The sequence below is a fragment of the Eulemur rufifrons genome, chromosome 24, assembly GCF_041146395.1.
Source record: "Eulemur rufifrons isolate Redbay chromosome 24, OSU_ERuf_1, whole genome shotgun sequence".
Lineage (NCBI taxonomy): Eukaryota > Metazoa > Chordata > Mammalia > Primates > Lemuridae > Eulemur > Eulemur rufifrons.
In genome coordinates this window covers 19,932,854-19,953,929 of record NC_091006.1, presented here as the reverse complement: position 1 = coordinate 19,953,929, position 21,076 = coordinate 19,932,854, and the positions used below count along the sequence as shown (strand labels likewise).

Genomic DNA, 21,076 nt, shown 5'->3' with positions numbered 1-21,076 from the left:
TTGGAAGACAGCTAGGTTTTGGAATTCAGAATTTTTTTGATTTGACAATAGCAATACATTGCAAGTACTGTATATTATATGATACTCCCAGTGAGATATAGGGAAGTATCCTATAAACCAAACATATTATGAATGGAACAATAAGTTTGTAAATATTCACATTAAATCCTAAAGACTATAAAAAGCTTTACTTTAGCTCAGATCAGGTTTTGCCAAGAGGTTAGTAACAAACTTGAATCAGGTTCCTTCAAGACCTCAACCTTTGGCCTGCCTAGCCCAGTTTTAGCAAGAATTCTGCCAAGTCAGTTTAGTCCTCCCACCTCTGACATCTGATCAACCCTTGATATCTGATCAAGTTCCTTATCTCCCATCCTTGATATCTGAGTTCTTAGCCTACCTTTAGCAAGAATCCCCCACCTTTGATGTCTCCTCTTAGTAATTTTCCATCCACTGATCCCCTCATCCTGTTCCCCACTTGTCCTTATTGTATTGGGAATTGAGCTTAATCCCGCTCCCTTACAGCAACACCCCTGTTACAACAGACTTGAATAAAGTCTTCCACACAGCTTTAAATGTAAGGAAAAATTTTTTTTAATATGAGTTTTAATATGCCACAAACCTATGGAAAAGAAGTTCTGTGTTTCAGAGCTTTTTAGATTTTGGAATTGCAGAGGGAAAACTGTAAAACTGTGATTTAGTTTCACTGTGATTTTCTATATCTCAGGATCAGAAACCTACCTGTCTTGATGCTGTTGAAGAAGTAGTTCTATTTTGTTCTGTGACTCAGATTTCAGTGCTTCAAGCTGATCCTCTACCTGGTTTTTTAAAAAAAGACATTGATTTAGGTACTGGTAAATATAAAGCTTAAAAAAATAGTAATTTTCCACTAAAGGAATGTTTCAGAAAAATGCAGATAGAAATAATACTAAAATCAGATACATTCTATCTCTGTATTTTATTAGATCTTTTACTTGGCTGTACTCTCATGAAGCTACAGACATAAATGAATCTGTTCCTATTATGAGAGATCACTGTGGAAGTAACTTCTATTATTTCAGAGAAGAAATATGAGAACTTGGCTTACTTTTAAGAATTTTTAAAGTTATATGCCTAATACTATTCTCTTAATGCATTTAAAAAATTATTATGGATACATAGTAGTTGTATATCTTTATAGGGCACATGTAATATTTTGATATAGGCACACAATGTGAATTAATCAAATCAGGGTAACTGGGGTATCCATTTAATGCATTTTAATATAAAATTGAAATAGTGTTCTCACCACTTACTGGAAATATCCTCCCTTTCAGAAAAGAAATCTCTGTGTCTAATTCTCTTAGGATTTTACTAATAGCTGAGGCCAAGTTGCGGAAGTGCATAGTAGATATGCTGTCGTGTTCACATATTTTTTTGCCTGAGCCTTCTTCAAAGTCAACTAGGATTGATCGGATTTCATGAAGCACTCCCTCGTGACTAAGCATCATTTTTCGTAGCTGCTCTATCTGTGTGTTGCTGTCTTTCAGCATGTCCTCCTTAAGGCATTTGGCAACTTCAAGTTCATGAACTGTATTTTGAAGCTGATTTCTTAGATCCTCCTGGGACTGACTCTCCCTTCGTCTATGAAATAAATGAAAGGTAAGAGATAATATTGATAAAACTCATATTCACACAAGTAGGTTTTACCACAAAGAGTAAAGCTTGGAAAAATAATCTCACATAACAAATCCCAACCTGATGTCAGCCATAGCATCTCTCTCCATTTGCATCTCTTGAAGTTTTGTTTGCAAATCAATGACTGATTGCCTTAAGTAAAACTTTTGTTTCTCATGCAGTTCATTGCTCTGGGGGAAAAAAAGCCATGGAAATTAATCTTCATTAGAGGAACACATTTCCTTATAACTAATAATTTCCAAAAGTCTATATATTATTAATTTATTTTTATAGGGACTTCCTTCCCTTGCCACTTTATTTCAGAGACCAATTAAATCATTTCTAACCTAGAATACTGGAACACCTTAACTATTCTCCCTGTCTCAAGCTTGGCCCTTTTTAATCCATAGTCTACAACCAAAACACTGCTTCTAAAACAAATCTGATTTCCAGCTCAACATAGAGATGGGAATAAGTTTTGTTCCCCAAAACAGGAGAATTGGTTGAAATTCTGTACACATAAAAGTCAACCCCTACTTCCCACCCACTGAATATACCTGGCAGCAGACACCACCAACCCAAAAATCACGGTGTTCTACTATAGAGAAATTCACAAAAATTTCTAACATCAGGCACTGAAAGATACCCCAGTATAATAACTGATGCCCCACCTAATCATCCTAAAGCAAAGCCATCAAGCTCTGCCCATGAATAGAGTTGCCATCAGCTTTGTTACTGCCTGATCCTTGAATATGAACAGAAAAGCAAAAACCACTGAACACCTGAAGAAAGATTCTAAAATAATAAACAGGCCAACATTAAATAAACAAGGAAACACCCAGAAAAAAAGATCCAGAGGAAACAAAGACAGATAATGCAAGGATTGGAAGAACACCTCCAAAAACTTATATTTGCAGAGAAATTCAAGAGACATTATTACCATACAGCAAGAACAGGGTGCTATGTCAAAGAAATGAACAGGGGAGAAAAAGTCTTATAAATTAAAAATATGGTTGCAAGCTAAAAAGTTCAATTCAATGGAAATGTTGCAAGTTCCAGAAATGTCCTCCAAAGTCAGAAAAAGTAGACAAAAATTTTGAAAGAAAAAGTAAGGGATTTAGAGGTCTAACCCTAGGAGATAATATGTGGCCAATAGGAACTTCAGAAAGAGGGAACTAAAAAAACAGAAAGAAGGAAACTGTCAAAGAAAAACACAACTGAATTCCTCAGAGCTGAAAGGCACAAATCTACAGACCAAAAGGGTCTACTGAGTCCCTGGCACAGTGGATGAAAAAACAAAAATCCACATCTAAACACATTATTGTAGAATTTTAGAGACAAAGAGAAGACCATAAAGATGAAGTTCAATTAAACAGAAACATATAATCTGCAAAGGAACAAGAATCAGATAAACATCTGTTTCTCAGAAGCAATATTAAATGCAAGGACAAAATAATCTTCAAATGATTGAGAGAAAATGATTTTCAACTTTACCCAGCCAATTATCCATCAAGTATGAGTATAAAATGAAGTCATTCTCAGACATGCAAAGGTTCATAAAATTTATCTCCCATACATTCTTTCTCATGAAGTTACAATAGACATGTTTTGACTAAATGAAGAAGTAGATCAAAAAAGTAGAAAGCAGGGAATCCTGGAAACCAAGGATGCAACCAGGGAAGCAGTAGCAGGAGTCTCTGGAAAATAGTTATGTAAGAGACCTGAGCAGAAACTAATCTAGACTGGGCAAAAGATCAGAAGACTCTTAGAGAGCCCTGGGTCCAAGGAGGATATAGGAAATGTAGATAATTGGGTTTTTTTCTAATGAGGATATGATAAAGGCAAACAGTAAAGGAAAAAAGAAAGGCAATTAGGAACTACAGGAAAAACAAAAATCTACACAAAAAAGGAAACGTACTAGGATATTACATGACTGTGCAGTTGACAATGTATATGTATGTAGTTACTGTAAGATAAATCCCTTTAACTTCTCCCCTTACAGTCCAGGTGCATGACTGTAGTATTCTGAATTTAGGATGGTAACAGTAGAAACGGAAACAGATTTCATAAACATATATGAGGTACTATTCGATGGACTTGGTGATAAAGTGGAAGTTAGGAAGACAGAGGGAGCAGTGTCAAGGATGAATTAGAAGAGGACATGGCCTGGGCAAAGGCATGAAGGTCTAGAATAGCATGGTATAGCCAGGGAAGAGCAAGTAGCTTGATATTGCTTGAATAAGGATACATATGGAGAATAAGTAGCATATAAGGCTAACATGTACCAAGGAGAGGTGGATCATGAAGAACTTTGTATATCATGGTAAGAAGTTTGACATTTAGACTGTGGACTACCAGGATCCAATATGCAATTAAAAAGGCCAGCTTGATGCTACATAAGGTCCACTTAAAATTTTTAGCAAATAACTTCTCTATGCTACCTAGCTATCATGTATACACATACATCTAAAAACCTACCCTCTACCACTGCTTTGTAAAAAGAAATCAGGTGTCATGACAGCAGGACAGCAGGCCCCTACACCAATTATTAATTATAACTGCAGATAAATGTCATTAATTATAATTTGGAGCCACTGAAGTTTGATTATGTATTATGAAACCAAGGCATTATGAATAATTATTAACAAAAGGAAAATAGATATGTAGATTTTTCATTAGCCCAATTTTTAATACTGGAATAAAAGACACAAGTCAAATAAACAAGTTTAACCAATAAATCTACTGTTAACTTTTCCTTCCAGGAAGTTTAGGTTCTATTAACAAGGCAATGTAGCCTCACTGTTGTCCCCAAAATGGCATCAGGGGCTACAAGAGAAGAATGCAACTCACTTCACTTAGTCTTCTCTGCAAATCTTTGACTTGATGCGAATATTCTTCCAAAACACGTTCAATGTGTTCCTTTCCAGGGTAAGGGGTGATTTTTCTATGAGAATCAAGCTCCACTTCATATTTAGGAAAAAAAGGAATTTGTGTCAAAGTCCCAGCTGAAGATGTGTTTTCAATTATTGTACCACGAACAGATGACACAAAAAATGGACTTGAAGAACCTAAATATTGAAGAATTCATTAATTAACTTTTTCATAAAATAATTTTGTGACAAATATTATGCTAGTTTATTTCCTTATTAAACCTTGAAGAAGGTTTCATGGGGGAAACAGACAAGTGAAAGGGTAGTAAGAGCTCTGAGAGAGAGAAACACAAAGTACAAAGGAGGAACAGACTGAGGGGAGAAGGGAGATCAAAAGATACTGGAAGCTAAACAAGGCTTCAAGTATCTATGAGTGGAGGACAGGAAAGAAGGAAGGACATTCCAGGCAGCGGGAGCACCATGATTATAGGCGGAGAGGTCTGAGACAGCACAGATATTCTGGGTAGGAGGAAAGTAGTGGCCAGATACAAGAATGAAAATGCAGGACAAATCAGGAAGGGCCTTGTGGTCATGCCAAGGAGTTTGGATTTCATCTGGAAAGCCCTGGGGAATCATTAAAGGACTTGAAAGTAGAGAAGTAACATAACAGGTTTATAGTTTGAAAAGGCTTCCTGGTGTCAGTGTGGAGGATGGATTAGACAAGGATAAGACTGAAGGTAGAGAATCCAAGCAGGAGAAGGCTTTCAACAATGCCGGCAAGAAATGGCAAGAATCTGCCTTCCCTAAAGGAAGAGGCAGTGGTGATAGAAATAAGGACATGGACTTGTGAAATACATGTGGTAATTAAGACAGACGGACACACCGAGAACGGCTCTTGGAGCTGGACACAGTGGCTCATGCCGTAATCCCAGGACTTTGGGAGGCTGAGGTGGGAGGATGGCTTATAAGAGGCCAGGAGTTTGAGGCTGCAGTGAGCTGTGATGGTGCCACTGCACTCCAGCCTGATGAAAAAGCAAGACTTTGCCTTTTAAAAACACAAAACAAAACAAAACAAAACAGAGTGGTTCTTGGGTTGGGTTTTACTACAGAAACATCCATGTAATAGGTTTGATTTGCAAATACTGTACATGGACTTAAAGCTCAGGAGTGTATTTTGTTTCAGAGATAAGGCCTTCAAATCATCAGCATATGAGTTCTAATGAACGCCTATTTTTCTGCCTCATGAAGGTAGTGGTTCTAAACTATGGCCCCATGTCAAAAATCACTTTTTGAGTTCTGATGAATCCTTGGAGTCGATGGCTTCATCAGGGACAGAGTATAGCGTGAAAAGAGAAGAGGAGCAAGAAGAATACTCTGAGGAAATACCAATATCGAAAAAGGAAGAAAAAAGAAGTGAAACTCAGTAAGATTCATAGGAGATCCACAAAGGTTTTTAACAATTATATTCAAGAAATACTGCTGGCTTAGATTGAGGGACAGAGATAGTGTGAGATACAAAAGAGAAAGAAAGAAAGAAAGGAAAGAAAGGAAAGAAAGAAAGAAAACCAAATTTCCACAAGCAGGCTGAGAAAACCACTAAGCTAGAAACATGCTACCACCTTTCATCCAAAAGGAAGGATGACTCAAAGTCAAACTCAAGAGTCCTGAGGACAGTAGCCTTCTACTTGGATTCTCTACCTTCAGTCTAATCCATTCTCCACACTGAAGCCAGAGAAGCCTTTTCAAAATACAAACCTGTAATAATATACAAACAAAATACAAACCTAGCTTCAACCATGGAGAATTATTCCCAAGCTTTGAGCCCCAATCAAGGAATGGTCAACCTGTGCCCAGCTAGATTTCAGAATGATGATGGACCCATGTATTCCTGCTTCCCCCTTTTTGACTAGGAGTGTTCATAGTGGTTATCCTATTCCTGCCCTCCCATTTTGTTGGGTGTCACAGGTCTTCAGATTAAGAGGAACCCCACTCAAGGAGTTGTGCTTAAGATTTACAGCTGAGGAACTTCATCCATACTCTCTGAAATCATTTGGATCAGAGGTGATAGGGTCCTGAACCAGAACAGAAGTAATGGGAACAGAGAGGGAAAAATGGATTCAAGAGACATTTCTGAGGGTAGAAAGAGCAGGCTTTGGTACCCGACTGGCTGTGGGAATAGGTGAGGAAAAGAAGCAAAAATGACACAGAATTCTGACTTAAGGCAGACCAGGAAACACGGCAGGAAGGGAAGGCATTAGGGAAACATGGTAGAATGTGCTAAGGCTGAAGTGTCTCACTACGGAAATTATTCTTAAAACAAAAAGGTAATATAAACATCTGCTAAAAAACAGATATGCTAGTTTAAAAAAACTAAGCAATTTCTTCCTCAAAAAGTAGAATTATGAACATTATGGTAGATATACATGACCATGGTCTGTAACCCATACAGTTAAAAACAAAACATACTTAAAAACAGCAGTTTCAATGAATATTAAGAAGATTGCTAAATTCTGATTTTTTTCTCATTTTGTTTTATAAAGGACACATACCTCCATTGGCTGTGATGCCACTACTTGATAAAAGATCTTCAGTATTTGATTCACAAGGTTTTGATTCCATATTAAATATTGCTACCTCTTCTTAGAGATCTTGAACTATAAATGCTTCCCTGTTTGTTTCTTTGGGTTCTTGTCTGCAAAAGACAAGGATTCAATCTTTATTAATAAGGTAGTATGTGAAAAAAGTTCATAGAAGAACAGGAACTGACGTTGTCAATATTTGGAATTTAGTAATATTTTTTCTCTAGAAAAGTTACTTATACAGAAATACCTTATCATTACACAAAATTAATAAGTAAATAGAATCTTAAGAAAATTATTGATTTTCATGACCAAATGAGTCATTAAAGAGAACTTGAAAATCAAAAACTAATACTTTAATTATTATGGTAATTAGTGCTCTGAATTGGGGCAGTTCTTCTCAAGTCTCTCCTAAAGTTACACTGTTGTTCCGTGCTGCAGAAGCTGGACACGCCACGCACCAGCTGTGGCTGAGGCGGAGATGGCTGCCATGTTGCAGGCACTGAGGGCTGTCCAATCACATGGTGCACATGTTGGGCATGTCCCGTTACCCTGCAGGGTACCAACACCTCTGCAGTTGGGACCAGCCCCAGACTCTACCTATTGTATTAAAAAACTCCCATGGAATCCTCATAGACAAGAAATTCTAGGAATTAGAGAGCAATAATATATCTATCTGAAAGATGATGATGTAATTAAAACTAAGGGAGCCACTCTAAGACTTATATACACACCTGGCCACACTAATGATCACATAGCTCTCCTCTTAGAAGAGGAAAATGCTCTCTTTGCTGGAGATTGCATCCTGGGGAAAGGAATAACTGTAGTTGAAGACCTCTATGATTATATGAACTTCCTAAAAGAATTACTGAAAATGAGAATTGATATTATGTATCTAGAACATGGCCCAATAATCCATAATGCTGAAGCCAAAATTCTGCAATACATTTCTCACAGAAGTATCTGAGCATAGCAAATTCTTGCATTATTCCATGAGAACTTTGAAAAATCAGTTATAGTAATGGAGCTTATAAGAATTATTTACAAGAATACTCCTGAACGTTTACATAAAATAGCTAAACATAATTTCTTGCTTCATTTGAAAAATGGCCGTTGTAAATGTAATAGGTAGTGGTCAAAGGATACTACTTAAAACTGACAAGTAAAAGGTTAAATAAGAAAACAGGGGTTTATAGGTGCATTAGAAAAAGTATTATATATATATAAAGTATATATAAAAGGAACCACTAGAGCAAAAATACAAATCTTCTTAAAAAAAAACAGCAAATATGACATAATGCTTACGGTAATTATACCCCAAAATAATACAATGTGAAGATAATATGACAGAGTTTAGACCAAATGTAACGGTTCTTGATAAACGTGAAGGGACTTAACTTGCCTATTGAAAGAAAAGGATTGGCGGTGGCTCACGCCTGTAATCTTAGCACTCTGAGAGGCCAAGGCAGGAGGGGGATCACTTGAGCTCAGGACTTCGAGACCAGCCTCAGTAAGAGGGAGACCCTGTCTCTAATAAAAATACAAAAATATATATATATTAGGTGGGCATGGTGGCGCATGCCTGCAGTCCCAGCTAATTGGGAGGCTGAGGCAGAAGGATTGCTTGAGCCCAGGAGTCTGAGGTTGCTGTGAGCTAGGCTGATGCCACGGCATTCTAGCCAGGGCAAAAGAGCGAGACCCTGTCTCAAAAAAAGAAAAAAAAAAAATCCTAATACCAGACCAAGTGAGTATTCTTCGAGCCAAAGAGCATTAAATAAGACAAAGGACATTGTAAGTTAAAAGCCACATTCCACAATAAAGATATAATACCATGTGACATAGCAATCACTTAGATGAAACATAAAGAACAGAAGATGTGATAAGAAGAAATATAGGCCGGGCGCGGTGGCTCACGCCTGTAATCCTAGCACTCTGGGAGGCCGAGGCGGGTGGATCGCTCAAGGTCAGGAGTTCGAGACCAGCCTGAGCAAGAGCGAGACCCCGTCTCTATCAAAAATAGAAAGAAATTATATGGACAACTAAAAATATATATATATAGAAAAATTAGCCGGGCATGGTGGCGCATGCCTGTAGTCCCAGCTACTCGGGAGGCTGAGGCAGGAGGATCGCTTGAGCCCAGGAGTTTGAGGTTGCTGTGAGCTAGGCTGATGCCATGGCACTCACTCTAGCCTGGGCAACAAAGTGAGACTCTGTCTCAAAAAAAAAAAAAAAAAAAAAAAAAGAAGAAGAAATATAGCAGTAATGAGAGACTTTAACAGGATACTTAGTATGAGACAGGCCAGGTGGACAAAAACTAAGTAAGGATATAAAATATTTATATGAAATAATCACTAAGGTAGACCTTTGGCTATATGTTGAATACTATACTTTAATAATAGAGAATATATTTTCCTCTCAAGAGTATATGGAACACTCACAAAAATCAATCATATTCTAGGATATAAATAAAAGATCAGTAAGTTCCATAAAGTAGAAATGTTACAAACAACACCCTTTGGTCACAGTGTAATAACTAGAATTTAAAAATGAAATCCTAAAACTAAAAAGGGCTTTCCACCTGGAAATTAAAAGTCCTTCTTAACAACTCTTGCATGATAAGGGAAATAATAACTTCTAAACAAGTTTTGTAAGCTAACAGAAATATAAACACAAATTAAAGAATAATAACGAAAATACTACATATCAGAAAATGAGACATATTAAAAGTAGTGAAAAGAGAAAATTCCTAGCCCTAACACCTATATCTATAAAAACGAAAGAATGAAAATAAATGAGTTAAATCTCTAATACAAAAAGATGGAAAAGGGAACTCTTGTACACTATTGGTGGGAATGTAAATTAGTACAGCCACTATGGAAAACAGTATGGAGATCTCTCAAAAACTAAAATAGAACTACGATATGATCCAGCAATCCCACTACTGGGCATTTATCCAAAGGAAAAGAAGTCAATGTATCAAAGGGATACATGCACGCCCATATTTACCACAGCACTATTCACAAAAGTAAGGATATGGAATCAACCTATGTGCCCATCAGAGGATGAATGAATAATGTATATATACACAATAGAATACTATTCGGCCATAAAAAATGAAATCATGTCATTTGCAGCAACATGGACAGAACTGGAGGTCATTATGTTAAGTGGAAGAAGGCAGGAACAGAATGACAAATACTGCATGTTCTCACTCATATATGACAGCTAAAAAAGTAGATCACAAGGAGGCAGAGTAGAATGACAGATACCAGAGAGTGGGAAGGGGGTGTTGGGGGCATGAAGAGAGGTCAGTTAATGTGTACAAACATACAGTTAGACAGAAGGAATAAGTTATAATGTTTAATAGCAGAGTAGGGTGAGTATAGTTAATGTATTGTTTTTCAAAATAGCTATTATAGAAGAGAAGATTTGAAATGTACACAACACATAGAAATGATAAATGTTCAGATGATAGATACCCTAAATACTCTGACGTGAGTACCACATACCCCATAAACATATATAAACAATACATCAAAAAAATTTTAAATAAAAAAGGTAAAAAAAACATTAAAAAGGTAAAAGAAAGCACATGTAGAAAATAAAAAAGATAAAAGTAGAAATTGAGGTAGACAACAAAAATAAGAGGTCAAATTAATAAATCAAAATCCTGGTTCTTTTAAAAAAATGAAATAGATGTGGGTGAAGACCATTGAAGTGATGAAAAGAGGAAGATCGCATATAACACACTGCTTATCGTTTTTACATTAATTCACAATCATAAGCACAGTGTTAAAATTTTTTTAAAAACCTGTGAGCTAAACAGAGTTTTTTTATTGAGCAGAATTCTTACTTCACTCACATTTTCTTTCTTTTGATTACTGCAGTGCCATCTGTCAAAACTACAATTAAAGATAAATTCTATCTTAATATGTTTCGTGCTATCATTTCTTAGGAAATAAGTAGAAAATAGGGAGACAGTCCATAAAGAATTATAACAAATGGAATGTTAGTCAAGATTGCTAGGCAATTTGAATGTTCTACATAGGAAGAGAGGGGGGAAAACACTCATTTAAACAAGTTTCATCATGATTGTTGTATAACTTTACTTACACACTAAAATGATGCATGTTGGGATTCTTCAGGATGATAAATGACACTAAAAAAATTTAAATTACTGAGTAATGTTATCAGAAATTACAGATAGATGAAAGGCATAAAGGAATGAGCTAGGACAGGTAGAACCACGGCCCAGTATTGGGAAATCATATACTAATCCAATACCCAAAATAGTATTAAGCAAGAAACAGGCCGGGCGCGGTGGCTCACGCCTGTAATCCTAGCACTCTGGGAGGCCGAGGCGGGTGGATCGCTCAAGGTCAGGAGTTCGAGACCAGCCTGAGCAAGAGTGAGACCCCGTCTCTACCAAAAATAGAAAGAAATTATATGGACAACTAAAACATATATAGAAAAAATTAGCCGGGCATGGTGGCGCATGCCTGTAGTCCCAGCTACTCGGGAGGCTGAGGCAGGAGGATCGCTTAAGCCTAGGAGTTTGAGGTTGCTGTGAGCTAGGCTGACGCCACGGCACTCACTCTAGCCAGGGCAACAAAGTGACACTCTGTCTCAAAAAAAATATATAAAAAAAAAAAAAAAAAAGAAAAGAAACAGAACATAAGAGCAAGGTAAGCAGAAACCACGCCTGTTTATTTTAACATAAGATGATGAATACAATCAATTCATTAATTCAGTATCACTGAACATAACAGGCCATTGGAAAGTGGCAGTCCTTCAGAGGAAATTTCTTTCTCAGTAAAATAATAGCTTAAAGAAGACAGCACAGGTTTATTTACTTAAACAAGAGTTTTAAAACAACCATTTATGGCCGGGCGCGGTGGCTCACGCCTGTAATCCTAGCACTCTGGGAGGCCGAGGCGGGTGGATTGCTCAAGGTCAGGAGTTCGAGACCAGCCTGAGCGAGACCCCGTCTCTACTAAAAATAGAAAGACATTATATGGACAACTAAAAATCTATATAGAAAAAATTAGCCGGGCATAGTGGCGCATGCCTGTAGTCCCAGCTACTTGGGAGGCTGAGGCAGTAGGATCGCTTAAGCCCAGGAGTCTGAGGTTGCTGTGAGCTAAGCTGACGCCACGGCACTCACTCTAGCCTGGGCAACAAAGTGAGACTCTGTCTCAACAAAAAAAAAAAAAAAAAAAAATAAAACAACCATTTATTTGTAAAGAAGATGCTTAGTACCTCTCTTTGCCAATGCTGGTAGTTATTTTATGTGCCTTAGAATAGTGAAATCCGCATTTTAGAAATATTTGTAATTCAGATTTACATTATTTTAAATTGACCATATCCTCAATTTGGTCAAGTATTCAATGTTTCCCCTACTTTCATGACACTATAAGAATTGAAATATTATTCTTATTTTCTGGCATAAAGCTTATGAAGTTATTAAGGATTTCTGGCAAAAAATAAATCATAAAATTGTGAAAACTTTGCACTTGGTCGATTTGGTCATGATCATAACATGAACTTAGATGTGTTTGTTTTAAATCTATAAGTAAAATACAGAGATGAGCTCTTGGCCTCTTCTGGTATGCCCAAGATCTATCATGAACAATTCTGCCCGATTTAAAGTTATGAACAGATTCACATTGAAAAGGAGCCTTAAATTTCTGGCAAGTAATAGCTATTAATATGTAAATATTCTACACTAGTTATCTGATTAGAATGTTGTAGGAAAGGCCTCAGAAACCACAGACCACACAGAGGGAACTTGTGGAGAAAAATACTTTATAGGCTCTGGGTTTTGTTATACAGTTGAGCAAAAGGGCTTAAAAGTGTCTCCTGGATTCTTATCCCTTCTCCTTGGATTCCAAAAGGCTACAGTGGATGTATACTCATACTTTCCCTAGTGTGAATAGTCACCTTGATTTCTTATGGCTGCTACTTCAGGTGGACCTCTCCCATGACGATGATAGAATGAATAACTGTATCCATAGCAAGCTGATTTAGAATCCAAGCCCTATTGTGATTGGGTACAGATTACTTACAATGTATGTTCTATTTAGATTCTTGGATTCATTAACTAATGACTCAAGCCCCTACACCATGATGCACCACCCCGCCTTCCATAGAAACCTGAGATGGAATTTTTATAGAACTGACCTATACTCCCCTACCAGTCTTCAGGTATGTTTTCCTTGGGAAATTCTGAAGCACCCCAGGACTGATCCAAATAAACATATGTGGGCTGGTACAGTCTCAGAAACATAATACGGAGGATAGTTCATGTTGAACAGCACTTAACTGCCTGAGTTACTGTTAATTGCTTATTAACTTCACATCACTCTCGCTATCTGCTTTCTCAATCACCTTCTTTCTCTCTAGACGTGGTCATCAATGGCTAGGGTTCAAATCCTAATTCTGCGATCTACTAGCTATATCACCTTGAGAACAATATTTAACCTCTGTAAGACTATAAGGTAAAGAGTATATCCCCAAAAGAATAAGGGTTAACCGAGATAACTCATATGCTGGCCTTCCTATATAGTACCTGCCTCACTATATAGGTATATCACATAATAGGATAGTAATAACATGAATAATAATACTATCTTTATAATTTAGGCAATGTATACTAACTTACTGTCTCATAACAAATGACTATGTCTTTTTATTTATCTAGAAAAAAGATATAAGTTCATATAGGTCCACCAACAGAAAAGAAAGTGGGTTTAATCTGCAGTGATTGAACACAGGGCCTATTATAATGTAATACAGAATTAAGCTATTTAAGATCACACTTCACCACCCATCCAGCAGGGACACAATACAGAAGCAGCATTGAACTCAGAACCAGGAAACTTAATTCTGTCATCCATTAGCTGTGAGAACATGGGCAAATTCATATCTCTGACTCTCAGTTTCCACCTTTGCTAAATAAAATTACAGTTGTGCTTTTCAATCCATTTTTAAGCAGTGGAAACCTTCTTTAAATCTTCTGAGCCCCAACTAAACACCCTCCTCTCTGCCCCGGAGGTACCTCTATGGAACACAGAAGGCTCCACTGAAAATAGTCTGAAAACCACAGAGAAAAAGCTCTTGTAGCTTTTATATTTTAGATATTCCAGCCTAGATATTCATCAAGTTCAAGGCTCAGGTTTTCTAAAATAAATTAGATATAGCTATAATAAATTAGTTTATCAGTTATATATGTTCACAATTCTGTAATATAACTAGAAGTAAAACATACCTTAATTTCTGGTTATTTTTATTTTCACTTATTCTATTAACACCTAAAAAACAAAAATATTTAAAGTCTGCTTATTAATATACATTTCATTAACCAAAATTTATTGTTTTCAAAAAGTTCAATTCGCAAGTTCATTTTCATCATTTAACATCTTGAAAACACCTAAAACACACAAATATAACAACAGTAACAAGAACTATTATTTTTCCTTTCATATGAAAGTACATTTTAATTAATAGCCTGTAGCACTTATCCAGGCTATGTTCTTACAAGAATGTATGTTCAGTTATATGCTCTCTTTTGGCCCAATTCTAATTTTATTGGCATAGATCTTATTGGCATTATCAAGATAATGTAGCAAGTAAACCTATAGGCACATATTATCCCCATATCTATATTCTCAGACCTGACCTTTCTCCAGGTACAGTCCAAACTGACTTCAACAGACCAGCCAAATACCTCTGACAATTTAAACTGATGTTCACTGCCTGGAGATGCTTTTAACCAGGCAACAGCTCTTGTGCTTAGAGAAGTTACTGGATAAAGACACTTCTGTCTGGTGAATCAAAATAGGCCTATAAATTTTAAATAGGTGTACTGAAATGATAAATAACCAGGATTTTTGGATCTTAATGCATCTAAGTAAGGAGTTGCCACATATTAATTCATGAATTAATGAATGAATATACTCTATGTGAATTAGGACTAATGAACAGAAGTAAACACAAGCAGATTCTAGGTCAAGATGGAAATGGACCTTGTAAAAACTAGAGCACCCTGAATATATACACAGTGGGCTTCCTTGTGAGGTATTCAAGCTAAGGGTGGATGAGCACATGTTGGGATGCCAACGGCTACTGGTATCCTTTCTTGAGCAGAGTGTTGAGCTAGAAGATCTCTAAAATCTTCAAGTTGGACATTCTATGATTTCCCATGGAAAACATTCAGCAAAAAGCTAACTAAAAATATGACTTTTCACAGGCAATTTCAGTCCACAGCAAGGCTAGATGGGAACAATTCCACAGCTTCCAGCAAGTTTCATCCTATTTGGTTAAAAGGTTTTGGCTGTAGATTAATTTTAATGAATTTCTTTTCCATTAACATCTCTGCATATATGTTTATAGTTGTATTAAATTCACCTTATCCCAAATCTGCTCTCTTTACCTTCCCACCAAACTTACTTTCTCCAGTGTTCTCAGATGTCATTTATGCAAACCCCACATCCAATTAATCGTCACATTCTGTTGAGTCTATCTCTATAGTGTCTTTTAACTCAGTAAAGAAGACTTAAGTTTGGTTATAAGTAATAAGGAAGGAATCCTTAAATATGAAATCTATTCTACTCCCATTGTATTTGCATGCTTTCGTCAATCCTTGCGTACTGCAAAATACCTCAAAATGATATTTCTAGCTTCTTAAAATCATTAAGAGTTTCCTTTAAAACCAAAGCCATCTTGCTGTATCTTGCTCAAAGACTGAGGTTTGAACTAAGGCTAGCACTCTAAGCCCTCTACCACCTGGCCTAACCCCTTCCCAGCTCTCTGACATACACTGCGCTCCAGCAGAAGTCTTGCTTGCCGTGCCCTCAGTGGGTCATGGTCTTTTAGGACGCTGCTTTTATTTGTACCATTCTTTTTGTTCCTCCTTTGCTTCCTAGCAAAAACCTCTCCAGCTCAGTTTTTAGGGATGTGGAGAAAAAGGTTCAATAGCAGTGGCAATGTACACTGATCCAATCTTGAAAATCAACATTCTAATAAGAGAAAGAAAACTTCCCAATGCCTCTGAAAAACTAATATAGGAGACTATATTTGGAGGACATGCTCCCCTTACTCTTCCCACATGAAAAGTGGTAAGCTCCAATTGAATAATTCATGCATATAAAGCACTTAGCACAGGGACTGGCACATAGCAAGCATTCAATAACTATTAATATTAATTGCTGTTGTTGATATTTTGGTAGTTTACAATGTGTTGCTATGAATAGTGTTTCTATAAATACTAGAGATGGAGCTGTCTAAAATCAAGACCAATCAAGTTTTTACCTTCATGAATTTGTATTCCAATGGGGAAGGAGAGATACTAAGGGAAAAAACCAAAAATACAGTTTTGAAGAGTGGTTAAGTGCAATGAAGAAAATGACGCAGGGTAGTGGTATACAGAGGGATGCAGTTGAGGCTACTCTAGTTAGGGTAGGTTAGGGAAGGCCTTTCTGAAGAGGTGACATTGAACTGAATGACAAAAAGGAGTCAGCCCTGCAGAGGCCTGGGGCAGCTTCTTAAAAGGAAATGCCACATGCAAAGGCCCCGAGAAGAGCTCAGTGCTCACTGACTGCCGAGGAAGAAGGCTAGCGAGGCTGCAGGGTAGTCAAGGGAGGCTGAGAGGCCTCCTGATGGACAGCCAACTGTGTGCCATGCCCAAAGGAACTCTGTGCTTATCACTTCCTTTCCTAAATTATCCTGAGAAGATGTTGGTGAGGTTGGCAAGGGTAGAGCTCATGTGGCTTTGAAAACACCATATACTAAGGATTTGGGGGCTTATCCTATCACAGTGGAAAGCCATTGGAGGGTTTTAATCAGGGGCCTGTGATCCTCCAGTGGCTGGGCAGAGAATTACTGAGTAGAAGCTGAGGCCAGTTATAAAGCCATTGGAGTAGTCCAACGACGGGACTCAAATCTAAGTCTAGAGTGGGCCAGCAATCAACAGTGGATTGGTGCTGGGGTTGGGCCTGGGGATTGACAGCAAATGGGCAGGAGAGATCTTTTTTAGGTGATGGAAATGTTCTCAAACTGAACTGCGGTATTGATCGCAACTCTAATTTATTGAAAAATCACTAGATTATACACTTAAAATAGGTGAATTTTATAGTATATAAATTATATCTCAAAAAGCAGTTTTAAAAAGAAAGGAGATTGGGAGAATGAGAGTGGGAAGTGTAAATTAGCTGCCTGGATTCCAGAAGTGAATCAATTAAACCTCAATATTGCTTTTTCTTGCACCCTGAAGACTCCGAAGTGTCTTTATTCCAGATGAATAGAGGTTGTTTTTAGCCACATTTTAACACCCAATCACATGGAAGTGCTTCTGCAATCCCTCTTTTCCCCAGGCCTGGCTCTCATCCCCAGAAATCTGCAACTCTCATTTGATATACAGATGGATGGATATCCAATAATGACTTAGCTAAGGACCAAGCCTTCCTCACTTTTTACCTTTACTCTCTTTAGCCAGAGCAAATACAGCGATATATTAATAGGAATACTTTTAAGTGCTTTAAAAAAATTGTTTTAAGTGCTAGACTACCTCTTTCCTATACACCATTTAATTTCTTTTATCTGCTTACCAAATTCCCCATTCAAATCCTTTCAGGAAAATATATAGTGGTCTGCACTACTGCACCCACTATTGCCCCAGCTGGAGAGTTTAAAAATGCTCACCAAAAGAGGAGGCTATGTGATTTATGAGCACAGCCATATGTATTAGTTTCCTATAGTTGCCACAACAAATTACCACAAACTTGGTGGCTTAAAACAATAGCAATTTATTCTCTTATGGTTCTGGAGGCATGAGAAGTCCAAAATCAGTCTCACAGGCCTTAAGTCAAGGTGTTGGCGGGCGGCACGCCCTCTGGAGGCTCTAGGAAGAATCAGTTCCTTGCCTCTTCTAGCTCTATTAGCTGCTGGCATTCCTTGACTTGTGGCCACATCATTTCAAACTCTGCCTCCTGTTCATATTGCCTTTGCCTCTTCTCTTTATACCAAATCTCCCTCTGCCTTTCTTATAACCTTTATGTTTGCATTTAGGGCCCACCTAGATAATTCAAGATAATCTTCCCATTTCAAGATACTTGACTTTTTTTTTTTGAGACAGAGTCTCACTCTGTTGCCCAGGCTAGAGTGAGTGCCGTGGCGTCAGCCTAGCTCACAGCAACCTCAAACTCCTGAGCTCAAGCGATCCTCCTGTCTCAGCCTCCCGAGTAGCTGGGACTACAGGCATGCGCCACCATGCCCGGCTAATTTTTTCTATATATATTTTTAGCTGTCCATATAATTTCTTTCTATTTTTAGTAGAGGTGGGGTCTCGCTCTTTCTCAGGCTGGTCTCGAACTCCTGAGCTCAAACGATCCGCCCACCTCGGCCTCCCAGAGTGCTAGGATTACAGATGTGAGCCACCGCGCCCGGCCTAAGATACTTGACTTAATCATGTATCCAAAGACCCTTTCCCCTTATAAGATAACATTGGCAGGTTCCAGAGATAATGACTTGATATTTCTGGGTGGCCATTATTCAGCCCACTATACCATACCTTTTGGGATCATCTACTTTGGGGACAGGCGGATCACAAGAGACTCTATTTAATAGATGGCAGAGTTTTAAAGTGGGCCACTCTAACATACAAGATAACACTGAATCCTCATTGCAAATGCACATTAGTAAAGGCCTTGCATATCTACCAAATTGCTGTTCTTAATTTATTTTGGGAGTATAATATCTCTACAGCATGAAAACCATTTCTCCCACAACAAGATAAACAGATATCAGTATCAACATTACAAACTATAAGCATGGTACAGAGGTGGGAGGACCGGACCTCTCCCACCACTCCCCGACTCCGCCCCACTCGGTGACCTCGCACACACAGAAACAGTCCTGCCTAGCTGTTCTGTGGGATACGTGGAAGCCCTGGCCCTTTTCCCCTCGGCTCAGCTGCTGAGAGAAGTAGCGAGAAGTGGTCGTCAGTCAAAAACCCTGAGAAACAGACGACCTCACTTCTCTTCTAATTCCCCCTGATCTTGCAGTATACAGCGAGATCCACCAACAAAAGATGGAACAGCCTGTGCGGGGACTCAAACAAACAAAAAACTGAGTGGAGCAGTGTTTTGTGGAAAAGGATGGAGACTCTGGAGAACTCATTGTGCTTCTGATTGATGCTGATAATGGGAGAAAGCTCAGAGGCCTAATGTCGACTACAGAGAGGGCTCAAACTGACAGGGCCCTTGCACGGCCAGTGACCAGTCTCACTTTGGATGAGAGGCTGGTGACTGTCCAAGGCTAGACATTTCCCCTTTCTCTCCACGGCTTCCCCATCTCTCCCCTTCTCTCCCGGAAGTAGGGTAGGAACAGGAGCGGGCAGTCACATAACTGCCGGATCCGCAGTTATTCCCCACAAATCACTTTGCACAAGTCCCTCTGGTCTTCAAGGCCCCAGTTTTACCACCACCGTCCCCGGAGGTCTTGCGATCCCCGAAAACAACAGCAGCGCATTCCGCCAAACAATTTATTGGGCATCTACCATGTGCCAAACACAAGGCGCTGGAAGGTTCCAGAAATGAACACGAGTTGCTCCCAGTCCTCAGGAGAAGGACCCAGCCTGCCCCAGTCCCCCAGGCCGCGTCCGCCCCTGTACCTGAGACCAACACCTAATCCTAAGAGACCGGCCGCATCTCCGCGGGGCGCCGGCGGGCTGGGGGCCGCACCTGCGTCGGCCGGGCGGGCGGCGGGGACCCGGCGGCTCCCCAATCTCCGCCCCTGGGCCCCGCGGCGGTGGCGGCGGCTCCTCCTCGGCGGCGGCGGCGCCGGACGCTGCCCCGCCCCCACCCCGCGCCCGTCAGTCCCCGCGGCGCTCGGGCTCCAGCCGCCGCCCGCTCGGCACGATCCAGGTGGGGAACCGTTGGGGGGGCTCGGCGAGTCGTCGTGGGAAGGGACCGGGGGGAAGGGCAGTGGAGGGGTGCTCGGCCGCCGCCCCGCGGGGCCACTCCTGCGCCCCGGACTCGCTCGCCGGACGCTGTCGCCCGGGACAACCGCGCGCCCCAGTCCCCACCGCCCCGGAGCTCTAGGGGGCGATCGTGCCCAGCCAGGCATCCCATGTGCCAGCCCTATCCCGAGACGACTCCTCGGGCCTCCGCCTGTCGCACTCTCGGCCACTTTCCCTACAGCCTCCTACGCTGATCTCCGTGCTCGCTCTTTCCCCCACCCGAACACCCCAGCCCATTCTCACAGTTGTCCCCACAGTGGTCTTGCCGGACACTGACCCGCACAAATCCTCTCTCTCGCCTGTGCCCTACGAGTCAAGCCCCATCTTGGCGTTGCCCGTCAGGCCCTCGCCTGGCCTCAGCCTCTGACACCGCCACCCCGTCCCCGTGCAGTCCCCTCTGACCACTTCAAGTTGACAGGGTGCACATTTTGCAGCTCTGCCTTTGCTTCTGCTGTGTTCCTCGGTCCGAAATGTTTTCAGGGTTCAAACGTGTTCTTAGGATAGATGACGCTTCTACCTCCGGAGTTCCCTCCGCTGAGCTTCGGTTACGCTCTGTCGTTATCTCTAATGTGAAATTTATCAGATTTTGTGTTACACACTCTAACCTTGTGGAGCTGCCCAAATATCGATGGAATGGAAGGAATCCAGAAAGGCTGGGCTCTGACAAATGCAACCTGTGGCATTTAGTTCTATTAGCAAGCACATTATACAGACACAGCAAACAACTTATGTACAAATCGATTAGAAATATTATTAAATCCTACATTATTTAATGTAGTTACAAATTTTAATAGAAGTAATATTAAGTGGTATTAAAGATTATTTTTTATCATACATATAATTTAATCCATTTATGGGCTAGGATTACCTATAGAATCAAGCATTTAACAGGAAATGAAACCGTAAGTATTAAATAGAAAGGCAAATGGTTTAGATTCAGACAAAAAGCAATTTTTAAT

At 39.5% G+C, this 21,076-nt stretch overlaps 1 protein-coding gene across 2 annotated transcripts in view; it reads right to left on the bottom strand.

Moving 5' to 3' along the window:
- Positions 1–19,947, bottom strand: part of CCDC158 (coiled-coil domain containing 158) — a 67,794-nt gene extending 47,847 nt beyond the window's left edge. Inside the window, exons 1-7 of one of the 2 annotated variants that reach the window (XM_069457355.1) lie at positions 19,770–19,947; positions 14,370–14,412; positions 7,073–7,215; positions 4,504–4,721; positions 1,735–1,844; positions 1,293–1,620; positions 739–815 (exon numbers count right to left, since the gene is read on the bottom strand). In XM_069457355.1, the coding sequence (XP_069313456.1) occupies positions 739–815; positions 1,293–1,620; positions 1,735–1,844; positions 4,504–4,721; positions 7,073–7,142 (803 nt within the window). In that variant the 5' untranslated portion in view covers positions 7,143–7,215; positions 14,370–14,412; positions 19,770–19,947. Of the gene's footprint in view, positions 1–738; positions 816–1,292; positions 1,621–1,734; positions 1,845–4,503; positions 4,722–7,072; positions 7,216–14,369; positions 14,413–19,769 lie in introns of those variants that run through there. The other variant, XM_069457356.1, reaches the window with a different exon arrangement.
- Between the last annotated feature and the right edge of the window lie 1,129 nt (positions 19,948–21,076).